This window comes from Capricornis sumatraensis, chromosome 2 (genome assembly GCF_032405125.1).
Source record: "Capricornis sumatraensis isolate serow.1 chromosome 2, serow.2, whole genome shotgun sequence".
Taxonomy (NCBI): Eukaryota; Metazoa; Chordata; class Mammalia; order Artiodactyla; family Bovidae; genus Capricornis; species Capricornis sumatraensis.
Window position 1 is genome coordinate 25,754,469 of NC_091070.1, and position 22,474 is coordinate 25,776,942.

Genomic DNA, 22,474 nt, shown 5'->3' on the forward strand with positions numbered 1-22,474 from the left:
CCCTGTCCTCGACTGGAGAAGGTGTGGGCAGGAGGAAGCCAAGTCACACCTCTTTGTAAATACTGACTCGCCCGGTCTGGAATCACATACAGGAGGAGACAGGTGACCCACAAGCAACTTGGAGAGCTCCTAACGCTGGACACTCGGGAGTTTTCTTGGTACCAGTCATGAATGAGAGACGTCATAGAAAAGGTTATTTTTTTATTATTTCAAGGAGGTAATACATAGCTCAATACGCCAAAGCACTAGGAAATTAGAGGCAGCAGATGGCCAGAGTTTTTGAGATGAGCCTTACGCTGCATCTCTGGGTCCCCATCTGCCCACAGCCCACGGCTGCTTACAGGAAGGCCAGACCAGCGACATGGAGCTTGCTGTGACCATCGGAGTCGGGTGAGCCAACACCACCCCCACTAACCGAGAAAGGGTTGTTCTGTGTGGGCAGCAGGGGCCCTGCCAGGCTGGACACTCTGGGCAGCGCTCAGCCCTGCCCTGGCAGCATCCAGCTTATCTAGCACTAGGTTTTCTTTCTCTGAGCCTGGAGTAGGCAGGATGCAAATAAATCCTGAGTCAGAAATGAAGGTGAAAGACTTAGTAGTGTTAATACTCGGGGTGAGAGAAGACAACACTGTCTTTCAGAAGGGTGAGCAGGGAGTCGGGGCAAGAAAGACGGAAACAGCCTGGCTGAGGGCTGAAGGTGCTGCCTTGCAGTCTTCAGAGGGGCTGTTCAGGGCACGTGATGGGGTGGCTCTGGGGCTGCTTCCTCTGGCTCAGAGTTGAACAAGAATTTCGTTTTCCATTCATAATTGGTTCCTGGGTCTAAGCTACCACAACTGGGGCCGAGGCAAATCCTGCCCATGCGGCAAGCTGGCCTTGGAGATGTGTGGTCAGTGCCCAGTCTGGAGAGGGAGGGACTCACACCTCCCGAGCCCTTCTCCCCAACCCTAGCTCCTTCCCCTTGCAAGTAATCAGGCTGGGAGGCGAGGACCTTGGGCACCTCTGAGTGAAGCCCCAGCATGTTATTTTCCTGACGAACTCATTTTGGTGAGACTCAAAGCCCCTGCCTAGGCATGGAGCAGACTTCTTTCTGCCCACAGGAGGCCATCTTCCTGGTGACGCAGTGGTAGCACACGTGAGATTCGCAGCAACAACTCTGAATGCTGCAATACTCAGACGTCATTCATTTCGATGGACAGTCGCGCTGGCCAGCTGGCAGGGCGGGGCTGCTATTCCAGCATGCACTGCTCCCCAGCCAACCCTGGCCGGGCCAGAGCCGGGTCCAGATGCTACACAGCTGGTAGGTTTTTGGTAGGACGGGAGTGGAAAGAATTTTTAAAAAACCACACCAATGTGTTCTCTGAACCAAAAGCCATCAGTTTTGTTCTGTTTAACAAAAAAGGACAAAGAACCAAGCTTCACAGCGGCCAAGGCTTGTGCAGCACAAAATGCAGTATGTATCGACATGTATAAACCTTGGTCTGACTGGGGAGATGGGTGAACACAGAGCTGCAGGACCCCGTGTCCCCTAGTCAGTGGCAGGCTGCGCTGATGCCTCATCCTCATGTTCCTCAAAGCCTGGAACCGGCTTCTGCAGAAAGTACATGGTAGCCTGGATCACTTTGTCTGGTCCAATATTGTACACAGGGTGAGTGGGCTGCTGCAAAGGGAAGAACAAATGTCTATCAGTCACCTCATCCATGGTCCTTGGACATGTGCACAGCCTTTGCCCATTAAATGCACTTGTAAGAATATAACAAAAATCAGAGCTACACATGGAGATTTATCTTACAAGGCCCTAAGGTTCAACAACAGGGTACTGGTAAAAACATGTTCTAGCACATGGGACACAAAGGAATTATAGAGCCATTAAAAAAAATATGCTTTCAAATATTTGATGACATTGCCAAGTACTTACATTAAATGAGGATAACAGTATGTGTGATATCCCAATTACTTTTTAAAGTGTTTGTAGATGTGATGTATATAGAATATTCCACAATAGGAGCAGTGACATGACTATTTAAAATTTTTTAATTTATACTTGTATATATATCTCAATTATGAAAACAATGAACATGCATTTATATTTATAATCAAGAAAAAGGTACACAACCCTAACATTTAAGTAAATGTGTCAGGCCATATATAAATTATTTTATCCCACTGCACCACAGAGACTCTGGTTTGAGACAGGGTACAGTCCTGGGCCAGTATTCAGGATTCTTCCACTCTGGGACAATGAAGAAGGGGACATAATTGCAAGAGATTTAAAAACTTCAAAGAAAATACCGTCCCCAGCTTCATGCCAAAATATAAAAATTTTGATAAACTGAGCAGCTTTATAGAACAATATGGATTTTCAAAACTGCTCCAGAAGAAATTCTTTAAAACCTATATGAATAAGTTAAATAACAATTGTTTATTCTGCTACAACCATTTCCCACACGCCACCAAATACTAGGTCTACCTGTTTTTTCAAGCAAGTGTTAGCTTATGATCTCTAACTTACACAAAATTTTCCAAAGAAAAAGTAGGGTAGGAAGATACCTATCTAATTTTATGAGGCTATATTATCCTGAAACACAAACTGGAAAAGAACAGTACCATAAGATCAATCTTTCTCATGAACACACATGCAAAAAAAAAAATCCTACATAAAAACATGAGCCAAAAATACCAGCAGGGCAACTTCAGCAGCGTGATAAACCAGCACACACACACGCTCTCTATTATAACCAAGTAGGGTTTATCCTTCTAATGTAAAGTTAACATCACAATGTGTATTAACAAAACATAATACAGATTAAAGGAGAAAAACCCAGATGTGGAAAAAGCATTCAATAAAATTTAACACTAGATTATGATTCAAACAAAAAACAACTCAGCAGACTAGGAAAAGGGGGGAATATCCTTAACTTGACATGAAATATTTATCGAAACCTCAGTCAGCATCTTCCTGAATGGTGGAATTATAGAAGCTTTTCCATTACAATCTGAACACTTTCTATTACCACTTCTGGTCAACACTCCACAGAGCGTTTAGCCAACATAGCAAGATAAATAAAATTATCTTACATGGCAAGATAAATAAAATTCTTAAGCATCAGGGAGGAAATGGCAAAACTGTCCTTATTTGAAGATGACAGTATGGTCTAAATAAAAAAATCCAAGAGATTCTGTAGACAAACTATTAACAACTATTAGGAGGATTCAGTGGGAATTCCCTGGTGGTCCAGTGGTTAGGACTCCAGGCTTCCATTGCAGGGGGGCTGGATTTGACCCCTAGTCAGGTAACTAAGATCCCATAAGTTGCTTGCTGCTGCTGCTGCTAAGTTGCTTCAGTCATGTCCGACTCTGTGCGACCCCAGAGACGGCAGCCCACCAGGCTCCCCCGTCCCTGGGGTTCTCCAGGCAAGAACACTGGAGTGGGTTGCCATTTCCTTCTCCAATGCAGGAAAGTGAAAAGTGAAAGTGAAGTCGCTCAGTCCTGTCCGACCCTTAGCGACCCCATGGACTGCAGCCTACCAAGCTCTTCCGTCCATGGGATTTTCCAGGCAAGAGTACTGGAGTGGGGTGCCATTGCGTTCTCCAATAAGTTGCTTGGAGCAATCAAAAAAAAAGAATTCAGCAAGGCTGCTGGGTGCAAAGTTAAACAACAATTATCAACAGCATTTCTATACATTAATAGCCAATTATAAAATAAAATGGAAAAAAATACTGCAGTCACAATAGACACAAAAACTATACATTTCTTAAGACATAAATCTAACAAGATATGCTAGTCCTTTGTGGGAAATGATAAAAGACCATTAAAATATAGGTAAAAAATCTGAAAAATATTAAGGGAAGCCTTAATATTAAAGTCAGTTGTCTCCCATTAATATTACATTCAATGTAATACAAATTCCACTAGCTTTAGTGTTTGTGTGGAACTTAATAAGCTGATCCTAAAATGCACAGGAAATCCTAAAATGCAAAAGGCAAAGGATAATGAAACCAAAAAAAAAAAAAGAATGGGGTAGGTGAGTGAGACTTGCTTACATGCATTTAAGATTTGATAAGACAGTGAAGATAATAAAACAGACCCATGGAACAGAGTGTCCAGAAACAGAATCAACTCATAAACAGAAACCTGAGTATGTAACAAACATGTGATACACATCAGTAGGAAAGGTTGTAAACTTCAGTAAATGGTGCTGGTCAACTGGTATCCAAAACAGGACAAAGGTAAAATTATATCCAACCCTCACTACAGATGGAAATCCATTCCAAAAGAATTTTAAAAATTAGATGGGAAAAGCAAAATTTACGTTGTTTAGAAGAAAATGTGTTTATGACCTCAGGTAGGAAAAGATTTCTTAAGTAACCCCTTGCCCACCCAAACCTTTGAAAACCAAAAAGGCAAATAAAATTATTCACTTCAGAGTTAAAATCTTCTATTCAACAAAAAACACTAATAAGAAGGTGAAAAGTCACAAACTGGAAGAGACTCACCACACACACATACCATTGACAAAGAGCCAGTATCAAGAACACACAAAGAACTACAAAACGTATAAGAAAAGAGCAAACAAAATCACAAATCAGTAAGAAAATGAGCAAAGGCAATTTGCTGGCAATTTACAGAAGACGTAACACAAATGGCCAAAAAAATGTCTGAAAAGATGCTTAGCCTCACCAGTAACCAGGGAAATGCAAAACAAAACTGAGATAGCACTAGTCAAGTTAGCGGAAAGGAGATATCTAACCACAGCACAACTCAGCTTGGTGGTGTGTGAGTGAAAAAAAACCCAGTCACACAGGGGCACAGTTCAGGGCCATCCAGGGAAGATGAAGGTGGGTGTCCCAGAGAAACTGGAACAAGAATGTTCACTGCAACACCTCGTGTCACAGCACAAGCTGAAACCATCTCGATGCTGACCAACAGGAGGCTAGAAAATGCAACGAGTACACCTAGACAAGGGGATACCATACAGTAGTCCAGATGAAGAAATTAAAGCAATATACATGAAGTCGGCTAAACCTCAGGGTAATGTCAGTGAGAAAAGTGATGCAGAAGATACCTGTTATAAAGCAACGGAAAGCATACAAAACAACTCTATTATTTGTGGATACATACCTCTGTCGTGATAGCACAAAAACATCTGCAGGCATGATCAATGATGGATTTAGGATGGGGTTACAATGAGGAAGGAGGGGGGGAAAGGAACGGAAGAGGGCTGCGTAGCAGGCAACCACATGAGAAAACTCAAGGGTTGCTACTTGGATTTTCTCAACCAATTAGAGAGGCTGAGCATCTTTTCATCCACCTACTGGCCATCACTGTTTCTTCTGCTGAAATATTTCATGGCAGTCTGCACGGGCACATCATCTGATGGCCAAGGACAGTCTTGGTCAGAGCCAAATCTCAGGCTCCTGGCTAGGTTCAGAAGCATCGCCTATGGCCAGGCTGGCCTGAGGCTGGATGCCGCGGTGAACAACCCGCCCACAGGGGGCTGATGGTTTTTGAGGGAAGCAAACAAAACCCAGTTAAACACACACATGACAAATTGTGCTGGTGCTATGAGGGGCACAAATCGTGCTCTGGCCGAGCGTTTCTGGGCATCTCATTTATAGACGGTGGTCTGAGAGGGTTTCTCTGGATGCAGGGCTGCATGTTGAGAGCTCCAAGAGAAGACATCAGCCACACGGGGAGGGGCTGCTGCTGCAGATGCAGAAACCACTGCCTCCGAGCCAGCTTCCTCGGAGATGGGGATTAATGACAAGTGGTCTGGGTCCTAGACTCTGGGACACAGGCACACACCCTCCATTGCAGGCTGGATCCCTGCTTAGAACCTTGAGTTTGCCGGTCAGGTGCTCACAAATGGGGAATGGGCTGCAGACGGAGGGGGTGTGGGGATGGCGAGCTCACCAGCCCGTCCATGGAGGACACTCGTGCCTTCGGTTCTGGAGGCCCCACAGGGCTGCTCTGCCGTCCTGCCAGCCCCGTCCTGGGGGCCCTGTGGAGAAGCGGTGGTAAGCCCCAACCCCGCCACATCCCACCTTACCAGGGCGTTTTCAGGTACACCCAAGACCACATCGTGCAACATGGCTCCGCTGCCGAAGTGCTGGGCTATGGACAGGCCACTCAGGCAGTAGCAGGTGTGGTAGAAATCCCGGGACCTGCAAGGATGCGGTAGCCCTGAGCAGGTATCCTCTGCTCCCCACCCACCTTGGCACAGCCTCAGACAACAAGGCCACAGATGAGGCCCAGGAAGCGCTCAGGTGACCAAACCTGCCCTCCACAAGCCTAAAAGCCTGGCTTCCCCCAGCAGCATTTTTCAGAGCTCCACCCTGCCTGACCGCAGGAACTGTAGGTCCTCCTGACTTCCTTCTAGGAAGGGCTCTCCAGGGTAGTGTTGCTAAATTCATAGAGTACATTAAAAAAAAAAAAGCCATCCATAAAAAAACCCCACACCAAAATTTCTAGAAATGGGTCAAATTCTTTCTTCAAATGGGTCAAAATTTACAAATGGGTAAATTGCTGGGGGGCCAGCCTTCAGCTGAGCCTTCCCCTAGAGGCATGCAGGAGGAGGCAGGGTGTGGGGGTGTGTGTGTGTGTGCAGGGGGCAGGGAGGGGGTCAGGTCGGGGGATGAGGGGAGTGAGCAGCAAAGAGAACAGGACTTGACTGGCTTCCCTTTCCCTTTCAGTATATGGCACCTAAAGGTGTTCAATCTACTCTATGAAAGCTGTGATTATAATCTCTGTTTATGACATTCTTGAGAGTCCCTCAGACAGCAAGGAGATCAGTCAGTCCTAAAGGAAATCAACCCTGACTATTCATTGGAAGGACTGATGTTGAAGCTGAAGCTCCAATACTTTGGCCGTCTGATATGAAGAGCCAACTTACTGGAAAAGACCCTGATGCTGAGAAAGATTGAGGGCAGGAGGAGAAGGGGATGACAGAGGATGAGATGGTTGGATGGCATCACTGACTCGATGGACATAAATCTGAGCAAACTCCAGGAGATGGTGAAGCACAGGGAAGCCTGGCATGTTGCAGTTCATGGGGTCGCAAAGCGTCGGACTCGACTTAGTGACTAAACAACAGTGTGACACCCAGGAGTTTTAAAACCCTGTATCCTGATCTATTTAGGTCAGTTTGGTTAAATAAAAGAGGAAAGAAACGTTACCCACGCAGCAATCTGTTTACCTAACTGGTAAGGGGGTGCAGATAAGCCAGGAAAAGAAGGGAGCTGGGAGCGCAGGATGGGCGCATGGTGGACAGGGCTGCTCCGTGCCTGGTTGCTCCCACGCCCTGTGGGCACTAAGCAACTGCATGGAAAGGGCTGCCCCGTCGGGGTCTGAGCAGGCCGGCGTGCTCAGCCCCCTTGCCCCGCCCTCCCCAGAGACAAAGCACTCACTTGCCGGGTTTATCCAGAAGCCCCCCGGTGGGGCATTGGCAGCACATCAGGATGTACTCCTGCAGGGCCTGCTGGTGAAACATCCAGCGGCTCATGCTGAGGGCAGGGTCACCTGCAGAAGACAAAGGGTCAGTGCACGCCTGGGCCTGGGAGACAGCCGGCGGCAGGTCAATCCCTACTTTGTATTTTATGATCCAATAGGAAGTCAAGGTTTCCCCCCATTCTGCTTGGACTAATCTTGAAAATCACATTCTTGGGACACGTCCCTTCTCCGGAACCTTAAAATGGGTCAGAGAGCAGCAGGTCAGAGCAGCACTTGACTTTACCTGAAGCATCTCCTTCTCCTTACCTTGGACGGCAGTTCTAAACCACATGATGAGCTTTTTAGCTCAGCTTTCCACACTGACCTCTGCTACTGCGCCTGACTGGGTTCACAATTCCTCCCTTGGGCTTCTTAAGACTTTTTCTCTAGCACGTCTCTCTTGTCAACCAGACTCTTGATTAGCCGAGAGAACTCCAACAGGGGTAATACTGGCTGTTGCCTCCATTTCTCTTAGCCTGAATTTAATCCATCACTAAAGGGAATTCTCCAGGTAGTCTCTTGGCTCAAAAAGTTTCTCTAAGAAGAAATCTAATAACCGCCCTCCTGCATCATATGATAGTCTAAGCAGAAATTGGGATTCTGGTGATAATACTAAAGTACTGGCCAGCAACTGAGCTTCTTCACTCTGAAATTCAACCAGCGGTCAGAGAATCTGTGGACACGGTTATCAGGGGAGGAGGAGGAACAAATTACCACCCAGCAGATGTGCATGGAAACGTTTATATGAGAATTGTTTTTAAAAATACACATATAGGATGTGCATTAAGTCTTCAGTCAATTTTATACTTTGATGCCTTGGCTACAAAGGTAGTGAGTGAACACCCTGTAAATGGCAACTGAAAGATAATTTTTCTTTCTGTCTTTTTTTGTTTTATGCATTTTTCTATACAGGTATGATATTTTCTATACAGGTATGAAAGACATATGATTATGTCTTTCATTTAACTCTAGAGGCATACACTTTTCTGTTCTGCTACGTAATCTTCACAACCATCATTCTGAAAAGCCACAGAGTATTTCATAAGTGGACACATGTCACGGCATCAGTATAGGCACTGGACCCAAACTCGCACATATATGTGTAGAGAATCTTCTATGCTAAAAATTCATCAAAGTTTATAGCAAATGTGGTACATAAAAAGAACTTTCCAAAAGAGTTAATTTTGGAATATACATATACATAGACTACTACAGAAAATAATCATTTTCAGATTTCTTAAATGAGAGATGGGAGGAGAGATGGGGGCAGTTGGAAAATGACCGCTATCCCCCGGGTTGAGTCCTGGATGATGTGCACGGTCGGCTGATGTTTGGGGGCCACATACAAAAGCCACTCATCTTCAACACTCAAGTCCTGCCCGGCCCCTGAGATGCTCACACTGGAAGAGGCACACGGGAACTGAACCTAAGGAAGAGGAGCGCAGTCAGGGCCCCCTGCTTGTGCTCAGCCCAGGACACACACTTCCTGAAGTGCTCACAGTGTTATAATTGCTTTCCTCTTTGTTCTTTCTCCACCTGTGAGCACAACGCTGTAGGAGATACACACAGATATGATGGGACTTCTCTCTAGCGTACTTGTTGCCAAGGCTGTTTCCAGTTCCTTGCAATCATAAAAAATGCCGCAGTAAACACCTCTGTAAATCTTCTCTATGTTTAGGATTATTTTCTTGAAATAGATTCAAAGGAGTGGAATGATTCAGTTAAAAAAGAACAAACATTTTTAAGGCTTTTCATAGATACTGATAAACTGCTTTAAGACTTTATATAGCTGCCAGTAAAATTTAAGATTTTTCCTGTACTACCTCCAGCATTGGTTACTTTTAAAAAGTTCTCAGTGATGCATGTATAACTGAATCACTTTGCCATACACCTGAAACTAACACAGTTAATCAACTATGCTTCAGTATAAACTAAAAATAAGATAAAACATCATATACGGAAATAAGTTTTCAGCATTTAAAATGTTAAAGAGTACCTAATCATTTATCTTGCTTTTAATTACTAATTAGGGTGAAGTTTTTTCATAACTTGCTTACTAGTTGTATTTCCTTTTGAAAGTATCCTTTGTCTTCTGAGATACAAGAGTCGATTTTATTAACCTAACTTTTAACTATATTTACCCTTTATCTGTATCATATGGTATACTTCTTTCTCCCTTTTTGCTCTATTTTTTGGCTAAATGGGTTTTTTAAATTATATAAATATAGTTTACCTATATGCCATATGACACTTAATTTTTCCTTTGTGATTTCTTCTTTTAAGAAGCACATTCAATGGGCACAGTGATTGCGGCAGGGTGCGGAGGGGTTGGGGGTGGTGCATGAAAATTCTAAAACTGATCGCAGGGGTGGTTGCACAACTCTGAAAACACTAAGAACTGTTAAATTGTACACTTCAAATCAGTAGATTGTTCAGCCTGTATATTATATCTCAAGAAAGCTGTTATTTTAAAAAGCATATTTATCAAACTTTAGGATTAACTGTATGAAACATTAGTATAAAGTATACCTTTATTTCATATCCTATAATAAATAAAAGACTGTTACCTTAAGGTGAATGATAACCTATCGCTAAAATTGGAAACTGAGAAGAAAATGCTATGTTTATTATTAACTACATTATAGTGTTGCAGTTACCTCCTACATTTCTCAAAGTTCATAAACTCGACAAGAACTTCCTGAGATCCTGAATTCGCACGCATAATCACAGAGGGATAAAAGGAGATATGATTAGAGAGTGATAACTGTACCTTTTAAATCCTTTATCCCTCTCCCTTAAAATACAGATTCCCATTATAATGTCATTTTGCATTTCAAACATTCCTTTTATCTGAGAAATCAAAAGTTTTTCCAACAGTAACTCACAGGTACAGCCACATGGAGCTCAGTCTTGCAGGTGGACAACTATGGAGTATTCCCAAGCCAGCAACTAGTAACTATCAATCCAAACAGAAACTTACAGGCCTGTTATGGTCTTACTGCTCCACATCCACACGAAAAACAGCGACTTAGCATTGGACATTTTAAATATATTAATAATAATTCATTCTTCTACTCAAATACTGTCTTCTATGCCTAAGGCAGCCACCTCACGGACTACTGACGGCCTGACGACCACTCGCCAAGTCAGGGACGGCCTGGGTTCTTGTGCCACAGTGTGCTGGTCCCACGGCATCGTTTTAATTATCAGTGGTAGCATCATCACCTTCGAAAAACATGTTTGTTCACTTACTAAAATAAAAGTAATGCACATGGTAAAAGAACTGTGGTGTTGGAGAAGACTCCTGAGAGTCCCTTGGACTGCAAGGAGATCCAACCAGTTCATCCTAAAGGAAATCAGTCCTGAATTTTCATTGAAAGGACTGATGTTGAAGCTTAAACTCCAATACTTTGGCTACCTGATGCGAAAAACTGACTTATTTGAAAAGACCCTGATGCTGGGAAAGATTGAAGGCAGGAGGAGAAGGGGATGACAGAAGACGAGATGGTTGGATGGCATTACCGACTCAATGGACATGAGCTTGAGTAAACTCTGGGAGCTGGTGATGGACAGGGAGGCCTGGCGTGCTGCTGGCCATGGGGTTACAAAGAGTCGGACACACCTAAGCAACTGAATTGAATTGAACAGTGGGATATAAAACTTTAAAAGTATATTTCCTGGGACTTCCCAGGTGAATTGCATACATACTGCTTTGAAACCTAACTTTGACTACAGTATATTGTGAATATCTTTCTACATCGCATCTCCTTCTGATTCCCAACATCAGTATTTTGTCCACCACTCAAAACTTCCTCCCAGATCCCTGCCTGGTCCAAGTCCACTATTTGCTGAGAAGTGAGCTACAGGCCTAATATGGGCCTCCTCCCAGGGAGTGAAAAAAGCTAGAAGCACCAAAATTCACAGACAACAGACTTTCTTCCACAGGCAAATGTGGAAATATGACCAATCCTCCAAAACTTGTGCTATAAAAAGCAAAATGTAAAGCAGGGACCCTGTGAGGACTTGGGCAGGTAGGGCTCCTGTTACCCTCTCACCAGATTCTCCCGACAGCTACAGAATGACCGCATCTTATCCCTTCCAGGGACAGGCTTGTGAAAGGCGGAGGGTACTACCAGAGGTTTGACCTCACCAGTTCCAAAAACAGAGATCACTAAAACCCCAAGTTATTTCTTGTTTTGAAACATTGGACTCTCAGGGAATTTCTGATTTCCTACTATAGTGTCCAAAGCAGAGACCATGCAGGCTCCAGAGTCAGCAGGAGGCCTCAGCTCATCACCTTGAAACCTGGGCTCTAGGCAGAGGAATCTTAGGACAGGCTGCAACAGGGAGGGTGGGGTGACGGAGACACAGGAGAGAGCCTCGGTTTACTTCAAATAAGAAACTAATGCAAGGGACTCAGGAAAAAACAGCCAAACAAGAGAAAGCTGTGTATCCGGCAAGCGGGTGGGCGGGAGGATGGGGGGCAGTAGAAAAGAATTGTATCTCTACATTTGAGCAAAGAATAACCCAACTACTAAGCTTTCTTCTGGGCCAAGGGCTCACACTCCGAGACTGGTCAGCACGCAGCAGGGCCGCCACGACCTCCCCTCTCCCACCGGTTTCCTTCCTGTTCTCACATGAAGTAAATGAAAAAGATGATTCAGGTGGTGGCCTGAGATTTTGAGAGGTAACAAGGGAAGGCTCCAAGAAATTTGCTATTTCCCTGCTTGGAGCTGCATTTCCATCTGAGGTCCCACAGAGATGATGAACCTAGGTCTCTCTACTCCAGTGGTGCGGGGGTTGGGGGTAGGGAGGCAGTACTAACCTGCATCCAGGATTCTTCAGTGAATTTAAAATATGACACTTCTAATGGCAGCCGCCACGCAGCCAGCCTGGCATGGTGGGTCTTTGCTCCAGGGGTTCTTTCTGCCTTTTTGGCACTGTTGTGACCACATGCACAGTGTGGGTTTTCAGTCTGGCATGACTCACACAAAGCTCAGCATTGGAACCTATGGCTTCACACTCAGCTGAGGTGGCAGTCACCACACCGCCAGGCACCCACCTCCCCCACCTGCCACAGCCGGTGTGAAGCAGCAGTGACCTCTGAACCCAAGGATGAAATCCTAGCTGCCACACGTGTGCCTAGGGCGAGAGGGTCCACACTGGGTACTCAAAATCCAGGATGGACAGAGCCTGTTTCAACCCCTCTAACCAAGCACCCTGGCCTCCGACTCGGTCAGCAGCCGAGGGGAGCCGCCAGCCCCGCCAGCACCCCGGGCTCACCTTGGGCGTGCAGCGCGCGGTGAAGCAGGGGCAGGAGACCCGCCTGCCAGAAGGAGTAGCAGCCGTCCACCAGCTTGTTGCAGCGGCCCTGAAATCCACCTTCAAACCTCATCTGCCGGCTTGTCACCCATTGCTGAGCGTGAGACAGAGAAGAGAGAGGCGCCAGAGGTTAAAAGAGACACGTGATCCAGCCAGCTCTCCAGAGGCCGGTCTGGGAGGGAGAGTTCCCAGGTTTTAGCTTCTCAGCTCCCGTTCCCTTGCTTTGACCTCAGACATCCTTGCCCTCAACATCACAGAGGGCTCGACACTGCAACAGCTAGTTTAACCCTCTGGAGGCAACCAACATGTATTCCTGCTCAGGGCCTAACAGACAACTAACCGCCTGTCCTGGGTTCCAAGAGGGTTCTGGTGCTGAAAGAACAAAGGGGCCAGCCTGGCCTGGAAGGAGACCTGCAATAACGTCTCTTAATAAACAAGGTGTAACTGGGAAGTTTCAGGCCAGACTACACGGTGGCTTGTTTCTATTCACTTTCCTTGCTCAGGGAAGTTTATTAAAAGCAAATAAATGGAATTTTGTGCCACAGGTCATCAGAGGATTTCACACCATTTTGGGCAAGGAAATTCCCCCCAGGTTTCTTAGCACAGCCCTTGCCCCTTGCAGAACCAGGGGCAGAAGCCACCAGCCCTGGTGAACGAGGATGGCTCCATGGGCTCCAGCCACTCTGCTGCTCCAGGGCAAACTGGCTGGCTGACAGAAGAAGAGCCTTTACCCTGAACCTGTAAAATGGCTCTTGGTGCCACTCGGTGGTCACACATGATACATTCCTCCCTTATCACCAAGTTTTCTAAACACACTCTACTTCGAACATCAAGATAGTCAAGGGCTTGGCCTCGAGGAATGAGCAGACCAACTGGCCGAGCAGATAATATTTCCATGTCCCTCCCAGCCCCTCAAGACAGTCGCAGCCACCAGCCAGGATCTCAAGGAGCTGCTTCACCAAACTGAAAGGTACAGAGGAGGGCATTCCCCTGGACCTACGTTTTACTACACTGAGTTCCTGAAAAAAGTCACTGAGGACCCCCCCTTGGAAGAATCAGTCCAGGCCTCCTTGAATGAACAATTGTAGAGTTTAGATTCTATCCCTGTTCAAGGCAACACCACCCATAGAGTCACAATCCTAAAACTCTTAGAGAGACACAAAAGACACTGCACTGCAGGTACACACATTAATATATCCGCAGTCAGTCTTACATGAGCCAGTGCTTTAGGACTGATGCCATCTGATGAAAGCAGGCGAAGCACGACTCAAGAAAACAGGCACTACAGTAGGGAGTCTATGCTTCATTTTTGCTTACCCCACAGATTAAGTGTTTATAAGCCAGACTAAATAATTTTTTCCAGTGCCGAAGCCCATGGATTTATTCTGCTTCCCTTGGCTATATGAATTCATAAAATCCTTCAGATATGGGTCCTAGTTCTCCCAGAGCAAACAGAAGGGAGGGAGTAGTCTGGGTAAGAAGGATGCACCTACTACATACCAGGCTGTTTTATGTATATTATCTTCTCTGACCTTCAAAGAACTATTACCTCTACCTTATGGAGAAAAAGAGTTGAAGTTAAAACAGATTAGACAATTTTCCCAAGGTCACATGGCCATGAAGTGGCAGAGAAAGGGTTCAAATCCAGAACACTGCTACTGGAACTGAGACATCTGCTTATTTCTTATTTCTGCCTGGGAGATGGGGCTTTTACGTTTCACACATTGTTAGTGATCAGGTTTTTAAATGTCTGATAAACTCTAAGTCTATGCATAAAGTTGACCATTTGGGCATAAACCCTTCAGGCTCTAAGAACCTTCAAGAAGAGTATGCTACAGTAGGAGGCTTCCTAAAGGCCAAGACAAAATGCCACTGGTCACATCTGTACAGGGAAAAATATAAACTCTCTTGGGACCCCATGATGGGTCTCACAACAGTTCCTACAATGGCAACCTGACATCTGAACTAAGGGAGAGGAGATGAATGTCAGTTGCAGCTGATGTGCTTTGAGGTCATGATCAGGGAGTAAAAGTTTCACCAAAGACAGCTCCTTGGTGGCTCTGTGTGTGTGTATACCAGGCCTCCAGTGATAATTTAGCTACAATCTAACAAGCCCCTGAAGCTGACTGCACTCTGCATAATAAGTTCACTCTGAATAATGGGCAGGAGCTTGGAGCTGAGACATAAATGCCTGGGCCACCCGCTCTGTGTATTCCCAGCTGTGACCAGCTCGTGTAAAGGTAGCTACTAAACACTCACATGGTGCGGAGGATAATAAAAGCTCTTCTCATAATTTCTTCTCCCAGGAGAATCTTTCTAAGACACGTGAAAACCTCTAGTTTTAAGAGACTGAAGCTATACTCTCCTAGAAGTAGGAGGCAGGTACTGTGGCCCTCCCCAGATGTCTGAGGGACTCAAGAAGGGTCTGGGGTTGGCCTAACACATGATGTAGAAGGTTCAGAGCAAGAAGAAGGAAAGGCAGGAAGAAGGGAGCCGAGACCGAGAGCAGATGTTCACCCCCTGCACTCTCTTGTAACAGTGCTGGCCGATCCAACAACTGCATCTGAAGCTTTGTTACACGACTGCCAGCCCAGAGCTCAAGGGAGGAACTGCTAGCTCTTCACACAGACAAACGTCCCTGAAACCAGCATGTCTGAGCGGTTATGTCCCAGGGGCCTGGGGCCTGAGGGGAAGACAGATCACCAAGTACTTACTAGTAAGCTCTTCAAGTTCAAGGAGCGCTCCTTCTTGAGGATGACCAGCGCAGCCAGGCCACAGAACGTGTAGCCGCCATGGGCTTCCATTCCTGGTACCCCGCCAATCCCACCTTCCCAATTCTGACACCTGGGAGGAGGTCGAGAAAACCCAACTGAGTGTCAACCAGTGAGTACCCTGGATGGCAAAGAGTGAAGTGGCTCTGCTTAAGACATAGACTGCTGCACCTATAGTCAGTATCTTGTGATAAACTATAATGGAAAAGAATGTGAAAAAGAATATATATATATAATATATATATATATATAGGAATTAATTTACTGTACACCTGAAACACAACTTATAAATCAACTCTTCTCGACACGACTGAGCGACTGAACTGAACTGAATTCTATTTTAAAAATTGCAACTATGAATGGAAAGATGCTAGCTAATTAACTTTTAGAAATGCCTTTTCCTCCACCTGCAATGTGGGAAACCTGGGTTTTATCCCTGGGCTGGGAAGATCCCCTGGAGAAGGGAACGCCTATCCACTTCAGTATTCTGGCCTGGAGAATTCCATGGACTATAGTCCATGGGGTTGCAAAGAGTTGGACACAACTGAGTGACTTTCACGCTTTCCTCAAAAAAAAAGAAAAAAAGGAAACATAGTCTACTAATGAACAAACATAGAACCTCAAATCATTACTTTTTAGAAAGAGTTATAAAATCATATGTATACTGTGATAACCATCAGGTTAAAATAAAATTGAAGAATAATTGCTAATAATGGTTATCTTTTAATACAAATCCATTGCTGATACCTTTCCTCTTTATTTTTCTGTTTTCAAAAAGCTTCCAGAATGAACATATATACCTTTATAGCTATCCAAAGTAAATTTATTTCTCCAAATTACAAGTTCTTATATTTTCAAGTTATTACTATAATAATTGTTGGGATTATAAGATAATTAGATAATATAAGATAATATAGAAAATATGACTGTATTTTCTAGTCATAAAAACTTAATACTCTTTGGCCCAGCAATATTAGGGTCATTTCTAGTCATAAAAACTTAATACTCTTTGGCCCAGCAATATTAGGGTCATTTCTAGGAATTAAAGGGATTCCCTGATAGCTCAGTTGGTAAAGAACTCACCTGCAATGCAGGAGACCCAGGTTCAATCCTTGGGTTGGGAAGATGCCCTGGAGAAGGGAAAGGCTACCCACTCCAGTATCCTGGCCTAGAGAATTCCATAGACTGTATAGTCCATGGGGTAGCAAAGAGTCAGACACGACTGAGTGACTTTCATTTTTACTTTCTAGGAATTAATTCTACAAAGTAAGTACAAATGTGTCCAAAGATCAGATTATAAGAATGTTTATTGTATCCGCATTTGTAATAGTGAAATGTTAGAAACTCAGAAACTCAATAGTAAGGGACTGGTTATATAAATTATGATGTATCCATATAACAGAATACTATATAGTCATTTAAAATGACATTACGGAAGTATACTTTAAAATGTTCCAAATATATTAGATGAAAAAGTCATAAAATGATAATGTACTGCATGATTTTTCTGGAATTCTGGAAAGATAAGAAACATGAGTGGTTGGTGACTTCAGATTTTCTTTTTGCATGTCTTAATAAACCTGTTTCATCTGTGATATAAAGAAATTTTCCTTCCTATATATTTTCATATAACATAGAACTTTACTCCCAATGAGCTACAGATGTGTATATAGAGTCACATTCCCTACAGGTGTATCTGCCTCACAAATCCTCACAGGTATACAGGTCAATGAGCACTTAATCCAACTTCTGGGTGGAAGGAAAAGGAGTCTGTAGTACTTCCTGTCTTCCAGGCACCTCTCATTAAAGGAGAGGCCTTGGGAATTCAGAGGCCTTTTTCAGAGAGGCCTGATAACCTCAGATATGCAGATGACACCACTCTTATGGCAGAAAGTGAAGAACTAAAGAGCTTCCTATGAAAGTGAAAGAGGAGAGCGAAAAAGTTGGCTTAAAACTTAACATTCACAAAACTAAGATCATGGCATCTGGTCCCATCACTTCATGGGAAATAGATAGGGAAACAGTGACAGACTTTATTTGGGGGGGCTCCAAAATCACTGCAGATGGTGATTGCAGCCATGAAATTAAAAGACGCTTGCTCCTTGGAAGAAAAGTTATGATCAACCTAGACAGCATATTAAAAAGCAGAGACATTACTTTGCCAACCAAGGTCTGTCTAGTCAAAGCTATGGTTTTTCCAGTAGTCATGTATGGATGTGAGAGTTGGACTACAAATAAAGCTGAATGCCAAAGAATTGATGCTTTTGAACTGTGGTATTGAAGAAGGCTCTTGAGAGTCCTTTGGACTGCAAGGAGATCCAACCAGTACATCCTAAAGGAAATCAGTTCTAAATATTCATTGGAAGGACTGATGTTGAAGCTGAAACTCCAATACTTTGGCCATCTGATGCGAAGAGCTGAATCATTTGAAAAGACCCTGATGCTTGGAAAAATGAAAGGCAGAAGGAGAAGGGGACGACAGACGATGAGATAGTTGGATGGCATCACCAACTCAATGAACATGAGTTTGAATAAATTCCAGGAGTTGGTGATGGACAAGGAGGCTTGACGTGCTGCAGTCCATGGGGTCACAAAGAGTAGAACACGACTGAGCGACTGAACTAAACCGAGGCCTAGGGAGTTCACAGCAGAGTCAAAAACTGGCTGCTGCCCCCTGAAGAGCTTCTTCGGCATCCTCCATCTCTCAACCCCATGGCCACCCAAAGACACACAATCCAAATTTTCTCTCCAACGCATCTGGCCTCTTGGAGTATATGAACAGCTCAAGTTTGAAAGGTCTGATGAAAAAGGAAAACAAAAAAACAAAAAAAAAAAAATGAAAGGTCTGATGAGTGAAGAATATGCAAGGGATCTCTTAATTTTTTTTTCTTAACTTTTCTTAACTCAGCTTTAAAACACATACACATACACAATATGCATTTATTTACACATTCCACTTTCCATCCCTTTGTTTTCACATGCATGAGAGCAATTTAGCAAAATTCTTTGGGAATTTCTTCTAGCTAAATATAATGGATTGAAAAGAGCCCGGTAAAATGAAAGTAAAGGAATTTTTTAAAAGGATAAACCCATAAGGATAAAGAGAATAGAAGAGGATATGAATACAGACAGGAAATAACAAAACTGTGAAAGCTGGAAAAGGATGAAGGTAAGAAGTAACTGACTTAATAGAGCCGAGAAACCTACACCAGCCCTGAGAGGAAAGGAGGGATGAAGCAACAAAAAGCAAGGTGATGCTCTCCGATGACAAGTTGAGGGACGTAAGCTACCCCTAAAGTGGGAAGGTTTTTAACTGAGTTGACTGGTGGTAAATTGATAAAGAGACTCAGTTAGACCTCCAGGTACCCAGCAGATGGGAGGCTGCAGGGGCTTAATCAAGAAGTGTGAATTCCAGGATTTCCAGCACAGCTGAGAGCAGGCGGAGGCACTGTACTGAGCAGGAGGATTCAGTGGAAGTCTCTGACCTGAGCAAAAGCACTCCCAACCCCTTTCCCTGCCGTTGTTGTTGTTTAGTCACTATGTCGTGTCTGACTCTTTGCAACCCCATGAACTGTAGCCTGCCAGGCTCCTCCATCCATGGGATTTTCCAGGCAAGAATACTGGAGTGGGTTGCCATTTCCTTCTCCAGAGGGTCTTCTTGACCCAGGGATCAAACCTGCATCTCCTACATTGGAAGGTGGATTCTTTACTGCTGAGCCACCAGATAAGCCCCCTTCCCCTATTAGAATTACACAAAGCTGGCTGCCAGCTTCATACCATAACCAGGAATCTGGAAGGTTCTCCACAGAAAAATCCTATGGACACTGATATATGAGAATTCCCCATGAATGGCTGGATCCCAGGCCACTCTGGCAAACATAGCTCTCCATCAGCGTTCTAGCACCTGACTCTTAAATATGAACATCAAACATTTAAGCAAAGGCTCTTACGTGAAAGAGATTTTTATGTACACATGACATAGAAATAAAACAAATAAAAATAAATTGGAGGAACTAACATAAGGAGCAGAAGTAAACTTTCTAAACATTGTAAAGACAAAATATCCCTGAAACAAGAACAAGAAAGTACATAAAAAAGAAGTATTCTTTTTCTATATAAATGGAGTTTAAAAATAAGCTTTGAAAAATTTTGCATAGAATTACAGAAATAAAAACTCAACAGAAGGATTAGAAGATAAAAGGTAAGGGAACCTCTTAGTAAGTATGGGAGTAAAGTACGTGCAATTCTAGACTGAAGATACCTGCTGAGTACCCAGCACCATGGACAACAACAACAAAATCCTATCATGGCTCATCATGCATTTTCCAAACAGCAAGAATAAGAGAAATAAGACAGAAACAGACAATGGATTGGGAATACAGTGGACTGGGAGGCAGTAACGCACAGTGGAAACCATAACAAGTTTTACCACTTAAATTTCTTTGTATTTCAGCTTAATATCAAATTCAATATCCCATCATTTGACACATATGGAGACTATGACATGGAGAAGTTAAACAATTTGACCAAGGCCACTAAGCTAATAAATGACAAAACTGGGCTTCAAACCCAGGCAGTCAGAATCCTGCAAACATGAATAACTACATGCTCCAGACAAAACACACTAAAACTATTTCCTGAAGTCTCAGCAAATGAAAAAAGGTGGGGATTTGAAAGTTGGAACAGTCAGTCCCTCCTCTCCCCCATTCCTCCCTTTTTTCTTGATTTGCCCTGAGGATGGCTACAGTTGCCCAGCAGCGGCAAGCAGGTCAGTGGGAGGCAGCTGAAACTGAAAGCCCCATATTCCTGGCAAGAAGAACCAGAATAACAGAAACTGATGAGGAATCCCAGAAAGAGGAGAGTCAGAGAAGGAAAATACCAAATTCCACGTTTAAACTTCACTCAAATTTCTACCTGACCCTGAATCATGCCTGTACTGGACAAACTGAAAGGAGTTTCTAAGAACTGACCTAAGAGCTGAGCCCCTGCCCACTGCAATCAACTAACCAAGATAAGATTGCCTGCTAGAAGAGAAAGATCAACCCTCTTTAAAGCAATCTAATGACTCCAGTTTCTACAACATCCAGTAATGCGAGCTAAGTCATTCCAGTCATGTCTAACCCTGCAACGCTATGGACCATAGCCCACCAGGCTCCTCTATCCATGAGATACTCCAAGCCAGAATACTGGAGTGGGTTGCCACGACCTCCTGCAGGGGATCTTCCTGACCCAGGGATTGAACCCATGTGTCTTATGTCTCCTGCACTGGCAAGTGGGTTCTTTACCACTAGCGCCACCTGGGAAGCTGTAATGTCCAGGGTACAAGCCCAACACCACGTGACACAGGCACTCAGGAAAAGGTGACATGTCAACTCCAAGATAGCCAGATGGTGAAATTTCCAGGCAAGAATTTTAAAACAGATATTATAATTGTATATTTATCTTTATGAAGAAAAATATACTTGTAATGAATGAAAAAATGGGAAATCTCAACTGAGAAACAGAGGTATAAAAAAGAACCAAACCCAGGCCATCTAGCTCAAAAGGTTATATTCTCAATGTTTAAACTAGAGCTCCCTTACTATTAAGTATTACACACGAAGTCCTCAATAAAGGCTGGCCATCATTATGATCAGCCTTTTTAACAATGACACTGGGAGCCATAAGATAATGGAGCAAGGCTTAAAAAATCTGAACGAATACAATTTATAGTTTTCAATTTAGAAGTCTCTAACCAAATAAACTAGCCATCAAGGGTGAGACTAGAATAAAAATAATTGCAAAATCTTAAAAATCTATCTCCCAAGTTCTCTTTTTTGGGATCTGTTGAAATAAATGATTTATTCAAATGAGTGAGTAAACCAGGAGAAAGGAGGACTGGGGCTTTACCAAAGCAGAAAAGTGAATTTCATGCTGAAAGGAAGCTTCTGGATGCCTGCTGTGCAGCAAGCTGAGATCAATATGTCCAGACTGAAGCAGGAGGGCAGAGGCCCAGGGGTAGATGACTCAAAACACACAAGCACACACATGTACACAAACACACACACACACACAAAAGAGAACGGATACATCACCTGAATTGTTTGACCATATTGAGAGTCATTTTATAGCTCTGGCAGAAAATGTGGGAATCAGGAGGTAATGATTAATTCCAGAGGGGAAAAAAGTCATACAAAAAAAGTAAATGTGATCATAGTATATCATTTGGTTTAGCTGAAAATTGTATTTTCATAGCAGTTAAGTACTACTTTGATAAAAATTAAGACATGAAAAATAAAATGATACAGCTTGGATATAATTCCTCAATAGTATAGATAAACCTACTATACCTTTTCTTTTTTTTTTAAATTATGAGATAATTGGAAGGATCCTGGAAAGTATAGCAAATAATATATAGAACATATGTGTATCTAACACCAACCTTTGATTTATGCATTTCGTTTCTTTTTTTTAAATTTTAAACAAATAAACAGTTACAGATACAACTGAGGTCTCCTGAGTACAAGTGTGCATGCGTGCATGCAAAGTCACTTCAGTTGTGTTCAATTCTGCGACCCTACAAACTGTAGCCCACCAGGCTCCTCTGTCCATGGGTTTTTCCAGGCCAGAACACCGGAGTGGGTTGCTGCGCCCTCCTCTAGGGGATTTTCCCGACCCAGGGATTGAACCTGAGTCTCCTGCACTGGCAGGTGGGTTCCTTACCACTAGCGCCATCTAGGAAGCCCGAGGAAAAGTGCAGACTTTCTGTAATCTCATTTTGTTTGCTTTCCTCCCAGAAGTAACCACCATCCTAAATTTGGTGCTTATTCTTTCCAGCATGTTTTTATATTACTACATGTGATTCTGCCATAAAAAATACAGAATCTTTCTGCATGTTTTCAAATTTCCAGTCAATGTG

At 43.7% G+C, this 22,474-nt stretch overlaps 1 protein-coding gene across 1 annotated transcript in view; it reads right to left on the reverse strand.

Annotated features, from left to right (window-relative positions):
- Positions 1-626: 626 nt before the first annotated feature.
- Positions 627-22,474, reverse strand: part of FNTB (farnesyltransferase, CAAX box, subunit beta) — a 77,763-nt gene continuing 55,915 nt past the window's right edge. The window contains exons 8-12 of the mRNA XM_068966647.1: positions 15,520-15,649; positions 12,767-12,899; positions 7,402-7,513; positions 6,045-6,159; positions 627-1,654 (exon numbers count right to left, since the gene is read on the reverse strand). Coding sequence (XP_068822748.1) covers positions 1,523-1,654; positions 6,045-6,159; positions 7,402-7,513; positions 12,767-12,899; positions 15,520-15,649 — 622 coding nt within the window. The 3' untranslated portion in view covers positions 627-1,522. The remainder of the gene's footprint in view (positions 1,655-6,044; positions 6,160-7,401; positions 7,514-12,766; positions 12,900-15,519; positions 15,650-22,474) is intronic.